Here is an 11447-nt window from a genome sequence, read left to right on the forward strand (position 1 = left end):
TGTTTGTTTGGTATTTATTAGGTCAATTGCCTACACCGAAATGATGAAGATTTATGACAAGTATTTTAAGGGTGCACTTTTACTGTGGCAATTAACCCAATAAATATACTAAATCCGAAAGTTGCTAGCCGTATGTTAGTTAGAAACATATTTCAGAAAAGTAAAATTCTCCTGCATAATTTAGACCAATTACAACTTTTCTTAACAGTTGGTGGTCTTTGTGTTATATAAATTATACTGGGTACCCCCGTTGGTTTGACCACATTTAATCTGAACACTTTTTAATCTGTACACCGCTAATTTGCACATCGTTCAGATTAAAAATGGTTCAAACGTCATTTAGCTCATGGAACAGAGTAAAGTAAAATGGAACGCTGTGGAACGGATCGCAGAATCAAAACAAAACAGTGAAATAGGTAACCAGAAACACGTTTCTAGGGTGACTAGATGTTCAAATTAAAAATTAACCCCGATGGTTTGATGAGGTACCGTTCAAATTAGCGGGGGTGCACGGTATAACATTTTTTACCGTGACGAAATCATGACCGTACATTTCTAGGCAAACTCAGATCATTTTTACAAAAAAAAAACGAGATTGACAGCAGCCTGGCTGCATGTTGATTTTCAGTTCGCAACCCCCAGATCTAAACAATTGCAACGAAACCGCAACTATGGCTGATTGGATGATTGGTTTAAGATTATTGCAGTGTTCCCTATTATGGCGGTATAAGAATAAAATCCTCATAATTAATCGAACACTCTACGAAATGTTTATCGACCTTCAACGATCATTTCATATTCGATATGTTACAAACCTCAAACCAGAGGCACGCTCATCGTTTTTCTTAGTGTTTGACGTTTTACACTAGCGCTTTCTGGTGGTCTCGTTGCAAAAAAAACAGTTAATCGCTCACCAGATCATGATGGTGTGTATTAGGCGACAGATTTAAAAGAAATTTGTTCTAAATGTTACGTATGGTTGTGTTTTAACCGTACTTCAGTTTAGTGGTTTACCAAACAAATGGTAATTTGGGATTTACTAGAAAAATGCAAAATGCCGCCATTTATGTTTTGAAGAGCAAACCGACGCTTTTGGATCGTTTCCGATGTTTAGAATTTAGTGTTTTACCTTGGATCGTGTTTTTGAAAAACTAATATAGCATCCGTAAGTATGACCAGTGGATTTTAACTGAATAGCTTTTTTGAAGAAGTAATCAGTTTTCGTTATAGGATATAAGAGTTACATTCAGAATGGATAATTAAAATAACCAATACTGCCGCTATGAAATGAATAGATAGCGCCACCGCAGTCTTGTGTGTTTGACAGAACAGCAAAAATATCACAATGTTAATTCCCATATATACGGTGGTGCCTTTGTTTGAATGTGGTGAGTGCCGTAAAAACTAGCTTCAATGATCCATTACAAGGTTGCATATAAGGATAATTTTATGAACAAGATGAAGGACAGAATCCGAAATAAATTAACTGACTAGGGCTTAGTGGTGCACCTAAGGGAAAACTGCTAAAACATGGTGTTAAAATCATGAAATATATGATTTTAACGTATCATTCGATAGATCTTAAATCCTTCTATCATTCAAATGTATAAAAATCACGATTCATTTGAAATTTCCCTACAAAAAGGCTTGCACCAATAATAGGAACACCGTTCCTTTAGTGGAGGTATGTTTTAAGAATGGTTCCTTTAGTGGCGCAATCCATTGATTTCTTATGGGAACCTCCACTATGGGTACTGATGCACCACTATAGGTGCAAAGGAGCAAAAAAATTAAGCAAAATAATTGTTTTAAATAGTTTTACGGTTAAATTTCATAACCATTATTCGATTGCTTGTATCATTATCGCATCGTACATAATAGAAAAATATCACATAATTATTTATAAGCGCGAAACATGCCAAAACACACTACCTCCACTATTGGAGCTACCTCCACTAAGGGAGCGTTTGCCCTATCAAAACGAATTTCAATATTTTTATGTTTTTCAATCTTCTGGAATGGAATATCGACTGGCTGCTGATAATAACAATGCGTTCGATAATATTTTTAGAATTTGCTCGGTAACCATTAACGAACTGTTTGTAATTACTGATTGTTCGCTGATTCGTAACTTTTTGCAGTTTCTCATTGTAATTGGCTGTTTGTCATCACGTCAACCTGTCATGGAATGACCTACTTTCCCGCATTGTCGTATGAGTCTCTTATCCAACTGAAAAGCGTTTGGTAATAATTCATGACGCAACGCATTTTAGTTGCATAATGGTTCATTATGCAACGCTTCTCAGTAACGTAATGGAGCACACGTAGTTTATATAACTATGTATCATTAATAGAAAAACGGAGAGGTCTAAGAATTTTTGTTCTTATGCTTTATGTAATTATCATTATAGAACAAAATTGCGAGTTCAAGAGAGTTCAACAAATTGTTCTTATTTTATTGAATTAAGAAATCCATTCTGTTATCAGTTTAAATGAGCATATTTTATTTAGTTTTGTAAAAATCAATAACAGTTAATCAAATTATTGATTTTTATCTGGGTTTGGAACATTCGACCTTTCATTCAAGGTAGTGCACATGGGTGCAAATGTTGGAACTTCGAAACTTGGAGCATAATTCGAATTTTACAGCACTCGTCGTAATAAACGTACGCCTCGTGCTGTGAAAATCTTCATTCTGCACCTTATTGCGTAAACTACTATTGCCGAAAGGATTACTGAGTGCTCAGTGGTTTATATTTCGGCAAAAATATTACCGGAGTGTGTTCAGCTCTCTATCTTTTCGTCATAATATTTATTGGATATGTGAACAAGCTAATCTCATGTGAAATCCTTCCAGCTATAACTTTGCTGAAGATGACATTTTGATTGGACGTCAGGATAAATTGTTATTCATAAAGTGGGGTTGCATCAAAGACAAAATAAAGACCTCCATGTCCCTTGCAGTTGTTCATTATTTTATGGCACATGAGGTAATACAGTAAAATCTAGAATGCCGTGAAAAGTGTACTGTTATCTGTCAAACTTGGATACCAAATGCAGTACTATTTATAAGTGATACTATTCGTGATCAAACGTCAACTTCCCACCGCAAAATCGCTAGTGTTTGGAGGTGATGTTAACCTCCAAATTGCGAAATCATCACCTCCAAGTTAGTTCTAATACCCTCCGTTGTATGCATTATGGTGGCGCGTCGATCGTCGCAAGTTTCTCGTTAAACAGTCAATAAAAGAGCCCGAATGAGACCACCACCAACTGTTCACAGTGGTGCTCCTGGCGGGAAGAATAGATCAAAGTAACACCTGCAGTCCACTATGTTCTACAGCAAAAAAAAAAAGCAGTGTTGCTTTGAAAGTAATTGAAAGATCATCTCTGAATGATTTAGACTTTGTTATCAATAGAAACAAATAATCCTTTCGTTCCACAAAAATGTGGTCTACGGCAGCTGGGAAGATTTCACATGAGAAGAATTTGTTCACTTTACCGTAAATAATTATGACGAGCAGTTTGAGGACTGAATACAAAAGGTTTGCCTTTTCCATAGTAATTTCCATATAAATTTCAAATGGCGTGTGCACAACCATTTTTTTTCCAAATCACTTCAAATTATGGGAGAATGATTTTCTTTACAACTGACACCGTTTAGAAATAGAGATGCAAAAACTTCAAAATTTGCATCAGTCTAGTGCACAGGTTCTCCATAATAGGTCGGATACCCTACGGTGATACGAGAATATATGATTTTGGTCCCATAAATAGATAGACCCCAACTATCCCAAACGGACCATCCTTTGAGGTAGGCTGATGAAGATTAGTGCCCAGCAGTGCCAAGCTCATCAAACACATTTTCGAGTTTCATAACTTTATTTCATAAAAGATTTCATCACTTTGTCATGGGCCATCACCAAGGCATTTGTAGCCGGATCGTGTATTCCCGTGAACACGTCCAGTATCGAATTTTGGCACTCGTGAAACACCAAATGGCATGGGGCACCTTCCCTGCCCAGATGTTCCGCCCGATAGTATTCGTTGTCACTGTGCTCCGAAAGCGGTTCCGAAGTGGTGGATGGTCTAAAATTGATATGTTAAAAATTTTAAATTGAAAAATTGCTAGATCATCAAAAACTCACGTGAAAATTATGTGCAACAACTCCGCGAACACGCCACCCGTATGGGTAAACTCCGCACTGGCAGCTTCGCAAATGCTCCGCAGAACACATTCCCGCCCTCCGGAGCCATACACTTTACCGATATGCTCCAACGATTTGTACGTCATCCATCGCGAACCTTCCGCATCGTATCCCTGGGACATCTCAGACTCCAAGTTAGACGGAGGCATCTCCGTGCGGAGTTCTTGGAGTGTGTTATCTTCTTCCTCATCCAGCCAGTAATTGTCGTCTCCTTCTTCAAAGTAGTCATCCTCATCGACTTCCTCACTGCTCTTCGTTTCCTGAAGCGGTTCCGTTTCGATATGAACATCCCTAGCCGTATAGGATTCGTAATGCTCCAGCGGAGTGAGCGTCACAGCTTCACGCTTTTCAAACGATCTCCTGCTGTCGTTCCATCCTTCCACGTAGATCGGTTTCAGGTTATCGACCGTGGTCGGCAGAAAGTACTGCGCCTTGAAAACCCATCCGGACGTTACGGACTCGGGAGTTCCCAGGGGTATACCGATACCGGAAATCAACTGATGACGAGTGGGAGACGTCGGCGGGAAAATGAGCATACGACCATCCGAATGTGCGTTGATTGTAACAAGAAAATTGAAGAATAACAATTGTAGAAGATGAAGTTTTCTGCTCAGCAACATGATTACAACTGATGCTTGAACGCCATACTTAAAAGACTATTGCAGACTGAGCTAGTTAACTTGTTCGGAAGAGACACCAACTGAAAAGGTGTTAATTAATTGCGACAATAGTGATTGGATCGCATTAGCACCTATTACTGATTGAGTTCAAAAAACGTAAATGAGTGCGTTGAATATTTCCTTTGCCAATGGTGAATCTGACTGAAGTTTTACTCAAAATTGCATTTCTTTCTGCATTGCTATTGTTTAATTATTTTCGATTTCATTACATCATCTGACTCTTTTATGTTATATTGTCTTCGATTTTATTCGTTTCCTTACGATTCTATTCTGTTCTGTTCGATTCTGTTTAATGTTTTATGTTATATTTTTCAAGTCAAGTCAAGTCAAGTCAAGTCAGTCAAGTCAAGTCAAGTCAAGTCAAGTCAAGTCAAGTCAAGTCAAGTCAAGTCAAGTCAAGTCAAGTCAAGTCAAGTCAAGTCAAGTCAAGTCCAAGTCAAGTCAAGTCAAGTCAAGTCAAGTCAAGTCAAGTCAAGTCAAGTCAAGTCAAGTCAAGTCAAGTCAAGTCAAGTCAAGTCAAGTCAAGTCAAGTCAAGTCAGTCAAGTCAAGTCAAGTCAAGTCAAGTCAAGTCAAGTCAAGTCAAGTCAAGTCAAGTCAAGTCAAGTCAAGTCAAGTCAAGTCAAGTCAGTCAAGTCAAGTCAAGTCAGTCAAGTCAAGTCAAGTCAGTCAAGTCAAGTCAAGTCAAGTCAAGTCAAGTCAAGTCCAAGTCAAGTCAAGTCAAGTCAAGTCAAGTCAAGTCAAGTCAAGTCAAGTCAAGTCAAGTCAAGTCAAGTCAAGTCAAGTCAAGTCAAGTCAAGTCAAGTCAAGTCAAGTCAAGTCAAGTCAAGTCAAGTCAAGTCAAGTCAAGTCAAGTCAAGTCAAGTCAAGTCAAGTCAAGTCAAGTCAAGTCAAGTCAAGTCAAGTCAAGTCAAGTCAAGTCAAGTCAAGTCAAGTCAAGTCAAGTCAAGTCAAGTCAAGTCAAGTCAAGTCAAGTCAAGTCAAGTCAAGTCAAGTCAAGTCAAGTCAAGTCAAGTCAAGTCAAGTCAAGTCAAGTCAAGTCAAGTCAAGTCAAGTCAAGTCAAGTCAAGTCAAGTCAAGTCAAGTCAAGTCAAGTCAAGTCAAGTCAAGTCAAGTCAAGTCAAGTCAAGTCAAGTCAAGTCAAGTCAAGTCAAGTCAAGTCAAGTCAAGTCAAGTCAAGTCAAGTCAAGTCAAGTCAAGTCAAGTCAAGTCAAGTCAAGTCAAGTCAAGTCAAGTCAAGTCAAGTCAAGTCAAGTCAAGTCAAGTCAAGTCAAGTCAAGTCAAGTCAAGTCAAGTCAAGTCAAGTCAAGTCAAGTCAAGTCAAGTCAAGTCAAGTCAAGTCAAGTCAAGTCAAGTCAAGTCAAGTCAAGTCAAGTCAAGTCAAGTCAAGTCAAGTCAAGTCAAGTCAAGTCAAGTCAAGTCAAGTCAAGTCAAGTCAAGTCAAGTCAAGTCAAGTCAAGTCAAGTCAAGTCAAGTCAAGTCAAGTCAAGTCAAGTCAAGTCAAGTCAAGTCAAGTCAATCAAGTCAAGTCAAGTCAAGTCAAGTCAAGTCAAGTCAAGTCAAGTCAAGTCAAGTCAAGTCAAGTCAAGTCAGTCAAGTCAAGTCAAGTCAAGTCAAGTCAAGTCAAGTCAAGTCAAGTCAAGTCAAGTCAAGTCAAGTCAAGTCAAGTCAAGTCAAGTCAAGTCAAGTCAAGTCAAGAATCTAGTGTGGGGCAAAAGTTCACTGGCTAAAACATAAATTTATCGATACTTTCAATGACAGGCTTATTTTACAACAACCGTAAACTTATACATGCATAAGATGAATACACACTAAATTTTCATTAAATAATAGCCCAAAACAGGGTTAATTATGATGACATATTTATAGCATGTTTAGTTGGTAATGCAAAAAGAGCATACCAAAAAGGGGCTGACAAAATCAAGTCGATGCTGTATTGCTAATTTCGTTCCGAAAATTCCGTAGGCACAAAATTTGAGGACACGCGCGTGCCTTCCGTGGCAGCTAAACTAGGTATATAGCAGCCAAATTGTACATTTGCATTTCCACTTATCAACCGTGAATAGGAGATTTCTTTGTATTTGCTTGAATTTGGATCTACTACGTCAGCTATTTGAGAGTGAGAGCATTCTTAATCATGACATGTTAATGTATATAGGAACCCCAATGTGGTTCACTGTGGAACGTGCCATCGCTTGAATCACCGTGTAAGGTCTAGTCATTTTTGAGTGAGTAGCCACACGCGTTTTACCATGGGCCTAATTTTACTTGGGCTCTTGGTCATCCTTCAAATCTTTGGACCATCGTCGATTGTCGAAGGATCCCTTTCCGGTTCGGGCATCTTGGAACGGCACAAACGTACTTTGTTGCTGACAGAGGATTCGGCTACCGGTATTTTGGCTGCCATAGCCATTCCTTTGCAAAAGGAAAAACCGAGCGGAGTGGATATATTCTGCTCGTATAATTTCGAGGCAAACTACGGTATGACAGTAGAGGCATCCGATTGGACGGATCCTTTCAAGAGGGTAAGTTGGCAGTGCACTTGAGATACGATGGGGATTTTCTATCAAGACATGTCTCATTTTAGTTTAGAGTGGAGGAAACCCAAAACGGACTTCTGGATACCGGTGGAGAAGAGGGTGGTGAAAGACGGAAACGACAATCACTAGCGTTCAGGAAGTCGGACGGAATCACTCGGCGAAGGCTGTATCACGTCATTGAGCAACAGTTATGGGTGTAAGTTCTGAATCGTCTTGGACAGTATTTCCAAAATCGACTGTTACTTATCGGTAACAAATTCTTATTTTTACAGTGCTGGTTATGATGGGAGGAAATGTTTACTGAGAGCCATTTGTGAAGCATCCCGCTTAGGCTTCCATGAGCATAATGGTGTGGTAGGTGATTTGATTCAAATTATACTAAGGTAATCTTTTGGGAAATATCTTTTAGGAGTGGCCATGAGCATTAACTGATTTTTTTTTTCAGTCCATCTCTGTCAGCCGACGAGCAACTTCCAGTGGAGTTCTACAAAGCAGAAATGTTAGGACTGTACAGGAATTGCACGAAGTATAGGAAGTACTGTCCTAGGGATACGAGTTGTGATTTTTGGATAAAAAAAGCTTGCACAGCTTGAATACTTGATCAGCCATTATCACGATTGACTTTTGTTTTACTCTAAGACAGGACGTGACAGCTCAACTAAGACTGCCCCTTTGGTTTTTTAGTAGATAACCTTGACGATACAAGAGCCAGTGTAACCAGTATCATTTTTAAGTAATTCTTGTGAATAAATTCAAACATCAAGACTTATAATTTGGTTGTGTTTTGCTCGCTTCATTCATTCAGTGCAACAGAGGATGCCAGCTTTTTAAGAACTTATGTTTATATTCAAAACCGATGCTATTTTTAGAGAAAATAGACATAACTTCCATTAAATGGAACTCAGTCATGTACTTTTCATTCATTTTAGTATTGTCGGAGCACATGCGGTAAACCTAACATCGAATATAAATAGTTTTTAAACAAAAATATTTCATGAAAAATTTCCAAACTTTAGATAAAAACCTTTCATTAAGTGTTATATGACATGATGTACGAATGCAAAAATGGCAACTTTCTCATAAAAGCAAAATATATGCATTAGGTCATTTAAAACATTTAGAGCAGTGGTCCTCAGCCTAACTGGTTGTGCGGGCCACCCTCTTACTCTTAAAACACGTCGCGGGCCACTAGATATAAACATATAAGTTCGACCAAAACGACTCGATTAGAATTACTTTCGACCAAAAAAATTCGATTGGCACGACTCATTCAAACAAGTTTTTCGACATTTGCAACTTAACTTGAACGATTGGGGTCGATTTGAAACGAGACTCGACAACACTTACTTAAATTTCGTGCCAAAATGAACCAGCCTTACCAGACAGCGTTACCATCAATGATTATTGTACGATAGCTTCAGCACCTTCTGTGTTCAGCTTTTTTTTCTCTCCTTTTCAATTTTCAATGATGTGTACCAGTTTTCTGGCAACACAAGGATCATACAAGAGAAGAAGAGAACTAATAAGAAGCCAGGTGTCACATCTTGTTTTAGGGGTCGGCAGGTGATTTCTGGAATTTGTGTGTAGCTCGTTGTTTCTGAGCAAATAAATGAATAAGTATCCAAACCAACACCACTGGCAGATAGAGAGTGATCCTTTCTTCACCATAGAGTTGTTAAATAACGTTTAAATCCATTCAAATGCTCTAAAATAACGAGCTACACACGTGGTTACCAATGGCTTTTAGGGCGAGATCATAAGTTATGCGAGATTTCTTTAAAGATGAGGATGGATTTGATAAATCTTCAATATTATAAATATTTTTAATACAATAATTGTAACATTAGAATAATGACAACAATAAACCTCCATACAAGAAAAAAAACCTTAGCCGAATAAAAACTATGGCTTCAGCGTTATTTTAGAACTAAAAAAAAATACTTAGAAAAATTGCTTTCTTGCTTGAACTTTGAAAACTGCGCTACTAGAACGTTGAAAACTTTGGTGTTTTGAAGAAACGATGATATCAGACTTGAAGAATCTTTGGGTTATCAAACAAACAAAGGAATAAGAAATTGAAATTGTTTTCCTTCGTTTCTTGATAACCATTCCATAAGGAAGACAAAATCTGGAAAATTATCGAATGGCTTACTTTGCCAGATATTGCAGAAGATATCTAGTTATCTAAGATAACTTTTGAAATTACAAGATGCGGGCCGCACAACTCCAATATTCAAAATCACTTCGCGGGCCGCACAAAACCTTCCTGAGGGCCGCAGTTTGATGACCTCTGATTTAGAGGAAATGGTACTCCGGAAATCTTGGGGGTTGGTGTCAGGCCCTGCAAGACGACTGTAGAAAATAATAAGCATAGGAACATCAACAGAGTAATACGGACCGAAACATAGACAAATGCGGCGAAAAAGGACTAACGATTGAAAACTCGGTACAACAAGTTTGACATCGTAGGTTTGTTGGAAGGGTTCAATGGCTTAGAGCTAATCATACCCTCTACCAAAGCTGCGGCAACACACACGAGCTTTCATCTTGATAAGTGACATGCAAAAGCGCGTGATCGGGTGGTGGCCGATCAATGAAAGAATGTGCAGGTTGAGGATTTAGGGCCGATTCTTCAACATTGAATCAACGTGATCTGCCCACACTCCAGAAGCACTGATGATGATAAAGATGAATTTTACGCGCACCTTGAACGTGAATTAGATCCACGACATCAAGATCATCATAGGAGATTTGAACGCTTAGGTTGGCCAGGAGGTGGAGTTCAGACCGACGATTGGAAAGTTCAGCGCCCATCGGCTGACGAACGGGAACGGCATACGACTGATTGATTTCGCTACCTCCAAGAATATGGCCTGACCATTCGTAGCACCTATTTCCATAGCCCTCCGTATCAATACACCTTGAGATCACCACAGCAAACAGAATCGCAAATTGACCATGTTTTGATTAATGGACGGGCCGAGGACCTGGGATCGAATCCCATCCCCGACATAGTCACTTATGACGTAAAAAGTTATAGTGACGACTTCCTTCGGAAGGGAAGTAAAGCCGTTGGTCCCGAGATGAACTAGCCTAGGGCTAAAAATCTCGTTAATAAAGTCAAACCAACCAACCAACTTAATGGACGGCATTTCTCCGACATTATAGACGTCAGGACCTATCGTGGCGCTAACATCGACTCCGACCACGACCTAGTAATGGTAAAGCTGCGCTCAAAACACTCCGTCGTTAACAACGTACGATACCGACGCCTGCCTCGGTATGACCTTGAGCGACTGAAGAAGCCGGATGTCGCCACACCTTACGCCCAGCATCTCGAACAAACGTTACCGGAAGAGGATTCGCTCACCGAAACCCCTCTCGAGGACTGCTGGAGTACAATGAAAGCAGCCATCAACGTCGCAGGTGAACACATTTTTGGAAACGTTGAACGGAGTCGACGAAGCGATTGGTTCGACGAGGAGTGTAGAAGGACTCTGGAGGAGAAGAACGCAGCGCGGGCAGTAATGCTGCAGCAAGGTACTCGACAGAACGTGGAACGTTATAGACAGAAGCGGAGGCATCAGACCCGTCTGTTCCAGGAGAAAAAGCGCTGCCTGGAGAAGACGGAATACGTAGAAATGGAGCTGTTGTACCGTTCTCAAGAAACGCGGAAGTTCAACAGTGCTATGTGAAAAAAGGTGTATCTGAATTATTATACCAAATAACCCTTACTTTTCAGGTGGTTCGATATTATGCCAAATGACCCTTTATTTTCACATAGTTCAAAATTATGCCAAATGACCGTTATGCCAAATGGCTGTTATGCCAAATGTCCTTTATGCCAAATGGCCTTATGCCAAATGGCTTTATGCCAAATGACCTAGACCCAGCTCGCTGCACAGTACAACGAACCTAGCGTCCTGAAGGTAGCAAAAGCTGGAAGAATGCGTTGGCAGGGGCATGTTGCAAGAATGCCGGACAACAATCCTGCAAAAATGGTGTTTGCTTCCCATCCAGC

General features: G+C 39.6%; 2 protein-coding genes across 2 annotated transcripts; one reads left to right on the top strand and one right to left on the bottom strand.

Annotated features, from left to right (window-relative positions):
- Window positions 1-3863: 3863 nt before the first annotated feature.
- On the bottom strand, window positions 3864-4893 carry LOC110679464. Its single transcript, XM_021854112.1, has 2 exons — window positions 4149-4893; window positions 3864-4089 (listed from the first exon to the last, which is right to left on the bottom strand). The coding sequence occupies exons 1-2, from the start codon at window positions 4826-4828 to the stop codon at window positions 3882-3884; spliced, it is 888 nt and encodes a 295-aa protein (XP_021709804.1). The 5' UTR covers window positions 4829-4893; the 3' UTR covers window positions 3864-3881.
- A 2181-nt stretch (window positions 4894-7074) lies between these two features.
- Window positions 7075-8140, top strand: LOC5570971. The gene is made up of 4 exons (XM_001659378.2): window positions 7075-7411; window positions 7474-7622; window positions 7699-7809; window positions 7872-8140. Exons 1-4 carry the CDS (start codon window positions 7139-7141, stop codon window positions 8017-8019), a joined length of 681 nt encoding a protein of 226 aa, XP_001659428.2. The 5' UTR covers window positions 7075-7138; the 3' UTR covers window positions 8020-8140.
- Window positions 8141-11447: the final 3307 nt, after the last annotated feature.

The sequence above is a fragment of the Aedes aegypti genome, chromosome 3, assembly GCF_002204515.2.
Source record: "Aedes aegypti strain LVP_AGWG chromosome 3, AaegL5.0 Primary Assembly, whole genome shotgun sequence".
Classification (NCBI taxonomy): Eukaryota; Metazoa; Arthropoda; class Insecta; order Diptera; family Culicidae; genus Aedes; species Aedes aegypti.

What these genes read in the sequence shown, in the direction of transcription:
- LOC5570971 (XM_001659378.2), top strand. Translation starts at nt 7,139, where the DNA reads ATGGGCCTAATTTTACTTGGGCTCTTGGTCATCCTTCAAATCTTTGGA. An exon ending in GGACGGATCCTTTCAAGAGG is followed by an intron (nt 7,412 to 7,473) that starts GTAAGTTGGCAG and finishes GTCTCATTTTAG; the next exon opens with TTTAGAGTGGAGGAAACCCA. An exon ending in TTGATTCAAATTATACTAAG is followed by an intron (nt 7,810 to 7,871) that starts GTAATCTTTTGG and finishes TTTTTTTTTCAG; the next exon opens with TCCATCTCTGTCAGCCGACG.
- LOC110679464 (XM_021854112.1), bottom strand. Translation starts at nt 4,828, where the DNA reads ATGTTGCTGAGCAGAAAACTTCATCTTCTACAATTGTTATTCTTCAAT. An exon ending in TTGTTGCACATAATTTTCAC is followed by an intron (nt 4,090 to 4,148) that starts GTGAGTTTTTGA and finishes TATCAATTTTAG; the next exon opens with ACCATCCACCACTTCGGAAC.